Source organism: Dipodomys merriami, unplaced genomic scaffold, assembly GCF_024711535.1.
Source record: "Dipodomys merriami isolate MVZ:Mamm:240054 unplaced genomic scaffold, mDipMer1.0.p SCAF_33, whole genome shotgun sequence".
Taxonomy (NCBI): domain Eukaryota; kingdom Metazoa; phylum Chordata; class Mammalia; order Rodentia; family Heteromyidae; genus Dipodomys; species Dipodomys merriami.
In genome coordinates, this window is record NW_027204826.1 from 3,280,320 (window position 1) to 3,295,298 (window position 14,979).

At 51.8% G+C, this 14,979-nt stretch overlaps 1 protein-coding gene and 1 long non-coding RNA gene across 2 annotated transcripts; one reads left to right on the forward strand and one right to left on the reverse strand.

Annotated features, from left to right (window-relative positions):
- Window positions 1–7,030: 7,030 nt before the first annotated feature.
- Window positions 7,031–14,940, reverse strand: LOC138841908 (cytochrome P450 1A2-like). Its single transcript, XM_070042877.1, has 7 exons — window positions 14,868–14,940; window positions 13,026–13,855; window positions 11,773–11,893; window positions 11,142–11,231; window positions 10,255–10,378; window positions 8,860–8,946; window positions 7,031–7,649 (listed from the first exon to the last, which is right to left on the reverse strand). Exons 2-7 carry the CDS (start codon window positions 13,848–13,850, stop codon window positions 7,355–7,357), a joined length of 1,542 nt encoding a protein of 513 aa, XP_069898978.1. The 5' UTR covers window positions 13,851–13,855; window positions 14,868–14,940; the 3' UTR covers window positions 7,031–7,354.
- On the forward strand, window positions 7,615–12,139 carry LOC138841910 (uncharacterized). The gene is made up of 3 exons (XR_011376524.1): window positions 7,615–7,733; window positions 11,012–11,187; window positions 12,075–12,139. It is a non-coding gene; the product is annotated as an uncharacterized lncRNA (long non-coding RNA).
- Window positions 14,941–14,979: the final 39 nt, after the last annotated feature.

The window sequence follows — 14,979 nt, forward strand, 5'->3', positions numbered from 1 at the left end:
TCATTGCCTGTTTGGGCAGATCTGAGGGGGAGTGGTGCCCCCTAGTGGGCACATCCCAGATCACCTGAATCTGAGCAAAATCCCCAAGCCCCAGACCCAGTGGACACATACAGACCCCAGGCCTGACTGTGATAGAGCCTGGAGAAGACCCTGTTCGAGGGTCAGCGGGGCCAGTTCCCATCTGAGAGCACCCAGGGCTACTGCTGGCCAGGGATGGCCTGGTATGCGCTGGGGTAAGTCCACTTCCAGAAAAAGCATGATTGATCATCTGTTCACCGAGTTGCAGGAACCAGCCTTCTGGAAATCACCCCAGGATCCCTGTCTGCTTTGGGAAGGACTTCTCTGGAAGGGTCCTGGGCAAGAGATGTGGCAAAGGGGATCAGCAGGCAGCTGGGCATGTGGCTGCCAAGCTTTTCTGATTCACAGGCCACCACCATGCTGGCACTGGATGGGCGAGGAGGGCAGGAAGGCCGCCCTTGTGGGGCCCAGGGCTGCCGAGAGCGTGTGGAGGGTGTGTCTACAGGAGCTCTCTTTTGATCATTACCCTTCAAAGAAGACAGAAGCTTCTAGATCTTATCTGTTCGTTAAGGCTGATTTGCAGAAACATCCCCCAAACCTGAGCTGTCTCTCTTGGGCTGGTACCTGGGTGGCAGCCAGGGTTCCAGGCGCTGGGATTGCTGGGCAGAGAAGGGCTGTGAAGTTTGGGGCAAGGGAGATTTGCCCTCTGCCTGTCCACCCTCCATCTGGCATTTGGGAACCACAGGTGCAGGGCATTCGGCTGGATCAAGGCAGCAGGGTCTGGTTGGATGGGGAGAGGACGGAGGGGAGGCAGGGCCAGGAAGGTAGGCAAAGAAGGAACCCAAAACTTCTGCCTTCAGCCAGATGTTGGTGGCTCGTGCTTGTCATCCTAGCTACTCTGGAGGCTGAGATGGGAGGATTGTGGCTCAAAGCCAATCCAGGCCAATAAATCTGAGAGTCTAATCTTCATTTAACCAGAAAAAAAAGGAAACAACCAAAACCAAAACCAGAAGTGGAGGTATAGCTCAGATGCTAGAGCATAGCCTGGAATGGAAAAAATTTAAGAGGCAACACCCAATCTTGAGATCAAGCCCCAAAACTGGCATGTACGCACACACACAGACACAGACACAGACACACACAGACACACACATACACACAGACACACACACACACACACACACACACACACACACACACACACACACACACACACACACACTCTCTCTCTCTCTCTCTTAGCAGGCCTGAGGTCCAAACCCAATCTTCAAATAACAGGAAATATGTCACCCTGCAAGGGGTCCCGCCCACTTCACCCGGCCCCGCCCACCCACCCGGCCCCGCCCACCCACCCCGGCCCCGCCCACCCACCCGGCCCCGCCCACTCCACCCCGACCCCCGCCCACCCAGGAAGCACAAGCCAGGCCTGTGTGGACCAAGCTGGGCCAAACACCAAGAAACCCTGAGCACCCGCGCAAGGAACTGTAGCTCATTTTCCAGTGGAATCCAATAAGTAACTGGAGTCTGGGCACCTTCAGGATGCTGCAAATTACCTATTTTATGTTTTAATGTCATTTTATTGTTATGAAGGTGTTGTACAGAGAGGGTTACCATTTCATAAGTCAGGTAATGGATTCATTTCTTTTTGCAGGGACAATGTCACCCTCCCTTGGCTTTCCCCCAGTTTTCCTCTCTCATCCTTACCCGTTAGTTATATAGTTCATTTACCACATAGTGTCTACTGAATAGCATGACTGCATTTGTTCACTCTTCCTCCCTCCCTTTCTGCGCCTCCTTTTTTGTTCCTCCCTCTCAAAACAAAACAAAACAAAATTCAAGCCAGGTGCTGGTGGCTCACGCCTGTCATCCTAGCTATTCAGGAGGCTGAGATCTGAGGATCATAATTTGAAGCCAGCCTGAGCAGGAAAGTAAGTCCATGGGACTCTTTTGTGTGTGTGTGGCCACTCTTGGGGCTTGAACTCAGGGCCTGGGCACTGTCCCTGAGCTTCTTTGGCTCAAGGATAGCACTCTACCACAGCACCACTTCCAGCTTTTCCTGTATATGTGGCACTGAAGAATCAAACCCAGGGCTTCGTGCATGCTAGGCCAACACTCTACCATGAATCCACATTCTCAGCCCCCATGAGTCTCTTATCTCCTATGAACCCTGAGAAAACTAGAAAAGGTCCTGTGGTTCAAAGTGGTAGGGCACTAGCCTTGAGCGATAAAGCTCAGGCACAACATCCAGGCCCAGAATTCAAGCCCCATGACCAACAAAACAAAAAGAAAAAAGAAAAAAAACAGGCCAAGGAAAGATATGAAATTTGTCTTGGAGCTGCCATTTAATAAAACAAATATATTTACTTTCCTTATATTTGTTGCTGGAGCCTGAATTTGTCCAAATGACCACACGGGGGCAGTGTAGGGTTCGTCCCCAGCACAAAGGGTGAGGGCAGATCTGGACAGGAGAAAGGGGGTAAAACTGGCAACTGGGGTTGGGGGACACCTACAGCACCCAGTCAGTCATGGGGGTGTCAGTCATGGGGCTTGAATGCAAGGTCTGGGCACTGTCCCTGAGCTTTTTTGCTCAAGGCTAGCACTTTACCACTTTGAGCCGCAGCGCCACTTCCCAGTTTCCTGCTGGGGCTGGCTTTGAACCATGATCCTTAGATATCAGCCTCCCAAGTAGCTAGGATGACAGGTGTGAGCCACCTGCACCTAACCTGCTTTAGTTAGTCAGTCTTGGGGCCTGAACTCTGGGCCTGGGCGCTGTCCCTCAGCTCTTCAACTCAAGGCTAGCGCTCTACCACTTGAGCCACAGCGCCACTTTTGGCTTTTTTCTTTTTGCTTATGTGGTGCTGAGGAGTCGAACTCAGGGCCTCAGGCATGCAAGGCAAGCGCTCTACCACTGAGCCACCTTCCCAGCCCTGCTTCAGTGATCTTTTGGATAGAGTCTTGTACTTTTTTTTGCCATGGTCCGGCATCCAGCTGCCATTCTGTCAAGTCTCCGCCTCCCATGCGGCTGGATGACAGGTGCCCAGCCCAGGCTGTCTCGTATACCAGCCTTGCTCCTTCTCAATAGCATTTAGTGCCACTTGGAATGACATATCTATTTTTTATTTATTTTTTCAGGGCTGGAGATTGAACCTTGGGCCTTGTGCATACTAGATAAGAACTCTATCACTGAGACACATCTTTGGCCCTGCATATTTATTTGTGTGTGTGTGTGTGTGTGTGTGTGTGTGTGTGTGTGTGTGTGTGTGTGTGTGTGTGTGTGTGTGTGTGTGTACTGGGAATTGAATTCAGGGCCTGGTTGCTGATCCCTTAGCTTTTTCACTCAAGGCTGATGCTTGTACCACTTGAGCTACAGCTCCACCTCCAGCTTCTTGTTGGTTAATTGGAGATAGGAGTTTCTCTGATTGGTCTCCTGAGGTTGGCTTTGAACCTCCATCCCCAGATAACAGACTTCTAATAGGATTACAGGAGTGAGCCACCAGCACTGGGCTTGTATATATATGTATATATTTATACATGTATATATACTTATATACACATACATACACACATATACACACATACATATATACATGTATATATACATATATACACATATATCCATATATGTGTATATATACATATATACACACATATATATGTGTGTATATATTAGTAGGAACTCTTTGTATATTGAGGAAATTAACGATTTATCTGTATACCATTCAAGGATCCATCTAGCAGGACAGAGATGGTGCACTAAAATCACAGTAAATTTGACAAGGTTTAACATAGTTAAACTGGCAGGGCACTGGTGGCTCCTGCCTGTAATCCTAGCTTCTCAGGAGTCTGAGATCTGAGGATCATGATTTGAAGCTATCCAGGGGCAGGAAAGTCTGTAAGACATATTTCTCCAATAAACCAGCCAAAAAATCCAGAAGGCTGAGAAGGTGGTTCAGTGGTAGAGTGCATGAGGCCCTGCACCACATAAGCAGAAAAGCCACAAGTGGCACTGTGGCTCAAGTGGTAGAGCGCTAGCCTTGAGCTGAAGAGCTGAGGGACAGCGCCCAGGCCCAGAGTTCAGGCCCCACAACTAACAAAAAAAAACAAACAAAGAAACAGAAAAACCCAAAAAGCCAGAAGAGGAGCTGAGGCTCACATAGTAGAGCTCTAGCCTTGGATGGGAAAAGCCAAGAGACAGCACCCAGGCCCTGAGTTCAAGTCCCAGGACTAGCACACACAAAACAAGAGTACCAAGGGTACAGGGAGGGCATGCACGGGGCGTGCTGGTCCCCAACATGTGTGCACAGCTACAGGAGATGCCAGGTGTGGTCAGGTGTGCGCCTGCGTGGGTGGGCCCCGGGTCTGAGCTGGGGTGGATGAGCTCACCAGCCAGGTACGTGTCTGCTGGCGTGTCTCTCATGTGTCAGGACAGCATTCCTGCCAGGTGGGGTTGGCATGGGGACGCAGCAGGCTGGTGAGTGGCCATGTTGGGGGGTGCCCTCTGCTGTTCCAGCTTCCTGGTCACAAGGAAAGGCAGGAGATCGGATCTGGAGCTGCCTCTCCCATGGATGGAGAGGGCTGAGCCTGGGCCCAGAGGTTTTGGGGTACATAGGAAGGAAAATGAGCAGCTCAATTCACAAACATTGGGGGTGGAGGCGGCGGTCCTAGCGCTTGAACTCAGGACCTGGGTGCTGTCCCTGAGCTCTTTCCACTCAAGGCTACTCCTCTACCATGTGGAGCCGCAGCTCCACTTCTGCTTTTTGAGTGAGTCGTTGGAGATTAGAGTCTCAGGACTTTCCTGCCCAGGCTGGCTTTGAACCGTGATCCTTATATCTCAGCCTCCTGAACAGCTAGGATGACAGGCGTGAGCCACTAGTCTGACAGTGGAGTTGCTGGAGGAGAGAAAGAGACAGAGAGAGAGAGAGAGAGAGAGAGAGAGAGAGAGAGAGAGAGAGAGAGAGAGAGAGAGAGAGAGAGAGAGAGAGAGAGAGACAGAGGCCTGAACACTAGCTGTCCAGGCCTGGTGTTGGTGGAAGGGGGGTGGGTAGCAGTGGCCAGTCCACCAGGAGAATTTCCTTCTGAGAGCTTCTCATTGTTTCCTGGCACGCTAGCACCCCCACACCCTACCCAGCTTTGGGTGGGGGAAGGAATGAGAGGAAGTGGGCGCAGGCTCAGCCTGGTATGTTTGCAAACAGTTGCACGCACGGTAGCTTTGTCCAGGCCTTGAGAACCTGGGAACACCTTTCCCAGAATTGTGTGTGTGTGTGTGTGTGTGTGTGTGTGTGTGTGTGTGTGTGTACTGGAGCTTAAACTCAGAGCCTTGAACGCTCCTTTGGCTTCCCGCCCCCCCCCAAGTCTGGTACTCTACCACTTGAGCCACAGCTCCACTTCTAGCTTATCAGTAGTTCATTGGAGATAAAACTCTCCTGGGGCTGGGAAGGTGGCTCAGTGGTAGAGCGCTTGCCTTGCATGCATGCCCTGGGTTCGATTCCTCAGTACCACATACACAGAAAAAGCCTGAAATGGGGCTGTGGTCAAGTGGTAGAGTCCTAGCCTTGAGCTGAAGAGCTGAGGAACTGTGCCCAGGCCCAGAGTTCAGGCCCCACAATGGACAAAACAACAACAACAACAACAAAAGGCTCTTCTGGAATTTCCTGCCCAGGCTGACTTTGGAACGTGATCCTCAGATCTCAATCTCCTGAGTAGCTAGTTTTGGAGATGGAGATTGGTGGACTTCGCTGGCTGATTTGGCCTTGAACTGAGATTCAGTTTCTCTGGATCTCAGCTTCCTAAGTAACTAGGATTACAGGTGTGAGTACAAGTTTGATGTGTGTGTGTGTGTGTGTGTGTGTGTGTGTGTGATACCAGACCTGAGGCTTGAACTCAGGGCCTGGACACTGTCCCTGAGCTCTTTTGCTCAAGGCTAGCGCTCTACCACTTGAGTCACAGCGCCACTTCCGGTTTTCTGGTGGTTCATTGGAGATCAGAGTCTCACAGACTTTCCTGCCGGGGCTGGTTTTGACGGAGGATCCAAGGAGCTCAGCCTCCTGAGTCTTTAGGACAACAGGAGAGAGCTACCAGCACCCGGCTCAAGTGAATACAATGGTGACTGTCTCCTAGAACTGGGAGAACATTCCGGGTGATTGGGAAGGGCAGAACTGGCCTGGTCTACCTACAGTTTGCTGTAGGGAACAGAATGGGTGTGCAGAAGAACAAGGTATGTGTCCAATTCTAGCAACCCTGAGCCACCTGGGCATGCGCGAGAACCAATGGCCGCCTCTGGTTCCTGCAAGGTCAGTTTGGGGAACCCCCTCAGGACTATCCTGCCCTTCTAGGGAGGTAGGAGGCAGTGGCTCAGGCCTGAAATCCTAGCTACCCAGGAGGCAGAGAGTTGAGGGACATGGTTCAAAGGCAGGCCCGGCAGAATAGTTTGGGAGACTTTTGTTTTGTTTTGTTTTGTTTTGTTGGTCGTGGGGCCTGAACTCTGGGCCTGGGCGCTGTCCCTCAGCTCTTCAGCTCAAGGCTGGTGCTCTACCACTTGAGCCACAGTGCCACTTCTGGCTTGTTCTGCTTATGTGGTGCTGAGGAATCGAACCCAGGACCTCATGCATACAAGGCAAGCACTCTACCACTGAGCCACCTTCCCAGCCCTGGGAGACTCTTATCTCCAAAGAACTAGCAAAAAGCCAGGAATATGGCTGTGGCTCAAATGGTAGAGCACTGATGCTGAGAAAAAAAAAAAGAAAAAGCTCAGGGACAGTGCCCAGGCCCTGAGTTCAAGTCCCAGGTCCTGAACAACAACAACAAAGTGGGCTGGGAAGGTGGCTTAGTGGTAAAGTGCTTGCCTAGCATGTACCAAGTCACCACATACACAGAAAAAGCCGGAAGATGTGCTGTGGCTCAAGTGGTAGAGTGCTAGCCTTGAGCAAAAGAAGTTCAGAGACAGTGCCCGGGCCCTGAGTTCCAGTCCCCAAGGAGCTAGCCTTGGTGCAATGTAGATTGACAAACACGGCAGTGTCTGCTTGTTGTTTATTGAGGCGTCTGGGTTTGGTCTAGATAATTTCTTCCCTGCTTCAAAAGCTTGGCAATAGGGACAGGAAGAAGATTCGTAGCTGGGGGTGGGGGGCGGGGGATGGCAGATCAGTGGGGACAGTCATGACATGCAAATGGTCCTGGGGGTGCTGGGCTTACAGGGAGATGCTTACACTACTTTATGAATATCCTACAGGCAATGTGACCTATGGGAAAAGCATTATATCTGCATAAAATCAACAAGTGGAAAGCAATCAAACCCAAGCCCCACAGGTGACCCCTTTTCCCTGGCACCGCAGGGCCTTGTTCATTTGGCCGAGCGGGGATGTGCCCGGAAATGCGAGCAGCGGGCATAGTTCATGGTGAGCCCATAGATAGGGGTGAGGTCGGGCTCCACACCGGGCGTCAGGCTGAACTCCAGCTGGTGCAGGAGCGTGGACAGGAAGAGGAACACCTCCCATTTGGCAGGAATCTCCCCAATGCACCGGCGCTTGCCCAGGCCAAACAGCAAGACCTTCTCGCTCAGGGGCTTGTTCAAGGTGGTCTCCCCATCGGTGAGGAAGCGCTCTGGGCGGAACTCAAAGGGGTCCCCCCATGTCTCCCTGCAAGGGAAGAGGAGATGGAGAGTCCCAGCTGAGGGAAGATGCTGACATGGATTTCTGCTGAGAACCCAAGGGTTAGAACACGTATGTATATGCATTATATTATCAATGTCCTATATCAAACAGCATATGTACATATTAAATATAAATGTTATATAATACACAGTATATTTGTATGTTTGTGTTTGTGTGTGTGAACATAGGGCCTGTGCACTGTCCCAGAGCTTTTTCACTGAAGGCTGGTGCTCTACCACTTGAGCCACAACTCCACTTTTAGCTCTTTGGTGGTTTATTGGAGATGAGAGTCTTATGGACTTTCCTGCCCAGGCTAGCTTTGAACTGTGATCCTTCAAGCTCAGTTTCCTGATAGCTAGGATGACAGGTGTGAGCACCAGTGCCCAGGCACAATATTTTGTGTATGTGTGTGCCAGTCCTGGGGCTTGAGCTCAGGATCTAGACACTGTCCCTGAGCTTCTTTTGCTCAAGGCTAGCACTTTACTATGTATTATATATCATAAATATTATATTACGTGTCATAATCATATATTGTGTAATTTATATTGTATATTTTAAGTTATACATTTTGTGTTGGCACTAGGGCTTGAATTCAGGGCCTCACACTTTTATTTATTTATTTTTTTGTCACATGTGGGGCTTCACCTCTGGGCCTGGGCGCTGGCCCTCAGCTCTTCAGCTCAAGGTGAGTGCTCTACCACTTGAGCCATGGATCCATTTCTGGTTTTCTGATGTATTTTATTGTAGATAAATCTCACAGACATTCCTGCCTGGGCTGGCTTTGAACCATAATCCTCAGATCTCAGCCTCCTGAGTAGCTGACAGGCCTGAACCCCAGGCACCCGGCTACATTTTTGCTTTTTTTTTACTTAAGACTAGTGTGTTATCACTTGAGTCACAGCTCCACTATCAAGTGTTCTGTTTGTTTGTTTTCCCGGTCCTGAAGCTATAACTCATGGCCTGGGCACTGTCCCTGAGCTGCTTTTGTTCAAAGCTATTGCCTTGAGTCACAGAGCCACTTCTGGCTTTTTCTGTGATTTAATTGGGGATAAGAGTCCCACAGACTTTCCTGCCTGCGCTGGCTTCAAACCCGGATCCTCAGACCTCAGCCCCCTGAGCAGCAGAGATGACAGGTGTGAGCCACCCGTGTGAGCCACAGGGCAGCCCTGACAGCACATGCGCGCTGCGTACTCACGGGTCATGGTTGACCTGCCACTGGTTGATGAAGACGCACCGCTCTTTGGGAATGTAGAATCCGTTCAGCGTGGTGTCCTTCGTTGTGCTGGGGAAGGAAGGAGGATCTGTCAGCCTCGGGGGCTGGAAGAGCTGGGTGCACCTGCTCCGCTCACCACCACACCCCAGTACCTTCCCACCACCTGAGTGGGGAGGGGGGAGAGATGGGAGCTGGGAGGAGGGGCAACAGGGAGCCCTTTCCTCAGCCCCTTGTCCTCAGCGTCAGCATGTGCCCACTCTGCTGGGTGCCCAGCTGGGCACTGGGCCCTGCTGTGCAGGCAAGGAGCAGGTGGGTGGCCAGGGCCAGACCAGCCTTGCAGTTACTTATTTATTTATTTATTTTTGTGCTGGTCCTGGGGCTTGAACTCAGGGAGCTATCCCTGAGCCTCTTTGTGCTCAAGGCTAGCGCTCTGCCAGTGGAGCCACAGCACCACTTCTGGTCTTTGAGTGGTCCACTGGTGATAAGAGTCTCATGGACTTTCTTGCCAGGACTGCCACAGAGCTACAGTGCTCAGATTTCAGCTTCCTGAGCAGCAGGGATTACAGGTGTGAGCCACCAGTATCATGGGACCTGGCTTGTTTTTGGTTTTGTGCTGATACTCGGGCTTGGACTCCAGGCCTTTCACTTTTCCACTCCAGATTGGTGCTCTGTCACTTGAACCACAGCTCCACTTCCAGCTTTTTGCTAGTTAACTGGAGGTAAGAGTCTCTGGGATTTGTCTGCCCAGGCTGACTTCAAACTAGAACCCTCAGATCTCAGCCTCCTGAGTAGCTGGGATGACAGGTGTGAGCCACTGGGAGTTTGAAGCTTATTCTAGGAATTACTAGATCAACATTTGGGAGGAAGTAAATGTTGACTAACTCTCAAAATCAAGGTCTGAGGGCTTCAAATTCTAGAACATATTCAAGGCTGAAGCTGTGCCAGGTGGATACAAGAAAAACAAAATATTTCTGAGGGAATAGAGTGTGCCAGGATTTATTTGGACAAGGGTTCGATTCTGAGGGCCTACAAATTCTAGGTAGAAGATTCAACAGCATAGCCAGGCACTAATACTCACTCTTGTAATCTTTTCTACTCAGGAGACTAGGATCTGAGGATCATCCTTTGGAGGCCAGCTTGGGCAAGAAAGTCCTCTGAGACTCTTAATTTCAATGAATCTACAAGTGGAGCTGGGACTCAAGTGGTAGAGCACTAGCCTTGAGTAAAAAAGCTCAGGGACAGCTCCCAGGCCCTGAGTTCAAGCCCCAGACATGGGCATGTGCATGCACAAATGCATGCATGCACACGCACTAATGCACGCGTTCGTGCACACACACACACGCACACAAAAGAACACAAAAAGGGCAGAGGAGGCACCTGTGGGGAATGGTGAAGGGGACAAAGGAGCTGTGTCTGAACGTCTCCAGGATGAAGGCCTCCAGGTAGGGCAGCTGGGGTCGGTCAGAGAGCCGGGGCTGCCGCTCCCTGCCCACCACTGCGTCTGCAAGCACACAGGACAGTTTTGGGGGTGTCTCTATGCTCCCCACACCCGTGTCTCCTCACCTGACTCTCTGTGGGCCCATGTCCTCACATGTACCAACCCGTTCCTTCAAAACAAAAAGCCAGGCTGAGCAATGTGGCTCACGCCTGTCCTCCTAGCTACTCAGGAGGCTGAGATCTGAGCATCATGGTTCAAAGCCAACCCATGCAGGAAAAGTCCATGAGACTCTATTTTTTTTTTGTCAGTGGTGGGTCTTGAACTCAGGACCTGGGTGATGTCTCTGATCTCTTTTTACTCAAGGCTAGTGTTCTACAACAGCCCCACTTCCAGTTTTTGAGTGGTTCATTGGAGATAAAAGTCTCATGGGGGCTTTTCTGCCTGGGCTTCCTTCAAATCATGATTCTCAGATCTCAGCCTCCTGAGTAGCTAGGATTACAGGCATGAGCCACCGGCACCTGGCTTCATGAGACTCTTCTCTCCAATGAACCGTCAGAAAACCGGAAGTGGTGCTATGGTGCAAAGTGGTAGAGCGCTAGCCTTGAGTGAAAGAGCTCAGGGACAGCACCCAGGCCCTGCGTTCAAACCCCAGGATCAAAACCAAAACAATAACAGACTTTCCCTTCCATCTTCTAGGTGAGAGGGAACACCAAGCATCCAAGGGTGGTGCATCGGAAACACACATGACAGGTGTTCATGGATTGAACCATGACCCGGGGCTCCAGGTCTCCCCTTTCCTGGTTGGAGAACCGGAGACGCCACATACCCAGCTCCTTGTGGATCTTCCTCTGGACGTCAGGCCTGGCCACCAGGTACATGAGGGCCCAGGAAATGGCCGTGGTGATGGTGTCAAACCCTGGTTGGTGTGGATGAGGGGAAGGAGGAGAAAGAGAGACAGCAGCCAAGATGCCATCATTGACCAGAGCACAGCCATGAATGGAGCAAATTCTTTCTCCCTCTGGCTCTCTGTCTCTGTCACTCTCTGTCTCTCTCTCTCTCTGTGTCTCTCTCTGTGGGGTGTCAATACTGGAGCTTGAACTCAGAGCCTCATACTCTTCTTAGCATTTTCTACTCAAGGCTGGCGCTCTCCCCCTTAAGCCACTGCTCTCCTTCCAGCTTTTTGCCGGCTAATTGGAGAGAAGAATCTCTCAACTTTGGCTGCTGGTGCTGGCTTTGAACCATGATCCTCAGATCTCTCAGCCTCCTGAGTGGGTTAGGATCACAGATGTGAGCCATGGAGGCTGGGCAATATGTCTGTTTCTTTTTTCTTTTGGAGACCCAGGGGCTTGAACTCAGGGCCTAGACTCTGTTCCTGAGCTTTTTTTCCCCTCAAGACTAGCATTCAGCCTTTGAGGGGTGTGTGTGATGTGTGTGTGTGGGGGGGAATTGAGTCCTACCGGCGCCAAAGATGTCGTTGATGATGTTGATGATCTTCTCCCGGGGGATCGGGACGCCCTTGGCCGTGGACTCCTTCTCCGCGTGCATGAACAGTGCGCTTGTGATGTCCCGCACGTTGTTCTGAGAAGGACGAGCTTCAGGGCACCCATGCCAGGTCCTTGCCCCATCCCACCCGGCTTGGCACCTTCAGTACCCACCGCCCACCCCAGCCTGCAGAGTCTGGCAAGCCTGGCTGGTACCATAGCCTCAGGTAAGGAGGGCATCGCCTTTCATGCCGTATCCCATTGACCTCTCCCCCCAGCCCAGACCCCAGAAGTCCAGTTTCCCTAGGAGGAAGAGTTCCTGCCTGGATCCAGGAAGGAAAGGTAACCTGGGGATTAGCCCCATGCTGGGCTCAGGTTCTGGCAGGATAAAGACCTTTTCATTCACAATGAAGCCCCCCCCCCCATGGCAGAAATATGCCATCCTCTCCTTTATAGGCCTTTCTTTTCCTTTTCTTCTTTCTTTCTTTTTTTCTTTTTTCTCTCAGTCATGAGGCTTGAACTTGGGGTCTGGGTTCTCTGTGTCCTTGAGCTCTTTTGCTCAAGGCTAGCGCTCTACCACTTTGAGCCACAGTAGCATTTCTGGTTTTTGCATGCTTAATTACAACATCATTTTCTTTTTTTCTTTTTTCTTTTTTTTCTTGGAGGTTGTGGGACTTGAACTCTGGGCCTGGGCACTGTCCCTCAGCTCTTCAGCTCAGGGCAAGCTCTCTACAACTTGAGCCACAGCGCCTCTTCTGTGTGCTTAATTACACATAATAAATAGTCTCACAGACTTTCCTGCTTGGGCTGGCTTTGAACTGTGATCTTCAGATCTCAGCCACCGGAGTAGCTAGAATGACAGCTGGGAGTCCCCTTGCCCAGCTGATAGGTACTTCCTTTCTCAGATTGTTTTTTTTTCCTTTGGTCGTGGGGCCTGAACTCTGGGCCTGGGCGCTGTCCCTCAGCTCTGAAGTTCAAGGCTAGCGCTCTACCACTTGAGCCAAAGCACCACTTCCGGCTTTTTTCTTTTTGCTTATGTGGTGCTGAGGAATCGATCCCAGGGCCTCATGCATGCAAGGCAAGCGCTCTACCACTGAGCCACCTTCCCAGCCCTGTGTGTACATCTTGGAGAAAGGCCTCAGGGCTTCCCCGCCCCAGCCCCCCACCATCCTCCCCACACACATCGGGCTCTGTGGCTGCTTCCTTTATCACCTGCATCCCTGGCTCACCTTGTCAAAGTCCTGGTAATGCTCTTGGACTGTTTTCTCCAGAAACGTGATGAACTTCTGGTTGAAGTCTTTAAACCTCTGCAGGGAGGGGTTGGGCAGGTAGCGGAGGATGGGGAAGAAATCCACGGCATTCCCAGAAGAGGCTCCCTCCACGAAGTCCTGGCTGCTGGTCACCACGGTGACCATCTCGCTGTTCTGAGGAAAGTTCCCCCCGAAGCACATGCCACCAATGACGCGGGCCACCGACAGCACCAGATGCTCATAGGGATCGAAGCACCCGGACTCTTCCGTGAGCTTCTGGAAAGTGTCTGCAAGGCTCTTGGCCTGTCTGCTTGCATGGTCCTCCAGATAGCAAGATGTGGAGGCTGGGTCTGAGGCTATGGAAAAGCTCTTCAGGGCATCTTGGGCCAGGCGCCGGCGGGCAGCCCACACAGGCCCAGAGTCAGGGGTAAAGGACATGCTCTGGCCATTGGTCACTAGAGAGAAGCTGTAGAGGTCTGGCCGGCCTTTGAAATCATCGCCTTGCTTCACCAGGGCCTGGCGGATGGTGTCCAGGCCGCTCAGCACCACCACGGGGGTGGACCCCAGGCGGATCTGCAGGACATCCCCGTACTGCTGGCTCAGCCTGGTCAGCGCCAGGTGCGGGTTCTTCCCCAGGGTCAAAATGTGCCCCAGCACTGGCCACCCCCAGGGCCCTGGCGGACTCTTCAGGCCTTTGGGCACCCGAGATGTGGAGGTTCTGATGGCCCAGAAGACCAGGCCGAAGATGGCGGTCACCAGCAACAGCTCAGTGGCTGCAAAGGAGATGTCCAGCGCCTGCGCCATGGGTGCTGAGTGCAGGGGGCAAGGAGAGAGGCAGAGAAGGAGGGGGGTCATCATTCATTTGTGCATTCATTCATTCACTAGACACGGACACCCGTTCAGAACTCCACCTCAGTTTCTAACTCTGAAGCTGGAGTGGAAATAAATGATTTTTGTGGTTGTTGTTGCCACATGGACTTTCTTGCTCCAGCTGGCTTCAAACCATGATCCTCAGATCTCAGCCTCCTGAGTGGCTGGGGTGACAGGCAGGAGCCACCACCAGTGCCTGGTTCTCTGCGTCTTGGAAGCTGAAGTAGGATGTGCCCAGGGCCAGGGAGTTTTCAAGCACTCTGCCACTAAGCCACATTCCCAGCCCGGTTATGGATTTTTCTAGTTCCAGGTAGGCCTTTCTCCCCATCTCTCCACTCTAGGTCCTAGAAACACACCTGCTTGAGCCAGGTGCTGGTGGCCCAGCTACTCAGGAGCTGAGAACTGAGGATCGAGGTTCACAGACAGCCCAGTCAAGAACGTCTGGGCTCCAATGAACCAAAAGTAGAGTTGTGCTCAATGTGGAAGAGTGCTAACCTTGAGCAGTAAGGCTCAGGGACAAACCTCTGGCTCTGAGTTCAAGCCCCAGGACAGGCAAAAAAAAAGGCTGGGAAGGTGGCTTAGTGGTAGATGCTTGCCTCACATGAATGAAACCCTGAGTTGGATTCCTCAACACCACATAAGCAGAAAATGCAGGACATGGCACTGTGGCTTGAGTGGTAGAGCCCTAGCCTTGAGCTGAAGAGCTGAGGGACAGCGCCCAGGCCCAGAGTTCAGGCCCCACGATTGACAGAGAGAGAGACAGAGGGAGGCTAAAACTAAAACCTACCTATTTGAAACTGCTCAACTAAAGCTAGAGATGCTGACCAGGAATGAGAAGTCAGCGTCCCACCTCCCCCCCAGTCACCTCACTCCCCAAGCCTTCCATCTTCCTTAGTTCTTAGGATATAAACAGAAAATCCCAGGGACAGAAGAGCAGGCCTAGAAAGGTACCTGTGGAAAACAGGTGCACCGAGATCAGCAGGGCTGCGGGTTGGTCTGGCTCTTCTGGCTCTTGGATGCAGAAGCCTTTTATAGATCTTGCCCCCTCTTGGTTTGGCCCAGC

Coding starts and splice junctions, on each gene's coding strand:
- LOC138841908 (XM_070042877.1), bottom strand. CDS start 13,850: ATGGCGCAGGCGCTGGACATCTCCTTTGCAGCCACTGAGCTGTTGCTG. Junction 11,894..13,025: donor ATTACCAGGACTTTGACAAG/GTGAGCCAGGGA, acceptor CGTCCTTCTCAG/AACAACGTGCGGGACATCAC. Junction 8,947..10,254: donor CCCTTCACCATTCCCCACAG/GTGCCTCCTCTG, acceptor TTCCTTCCCCAG/CACAACGAAGGACACCACGC.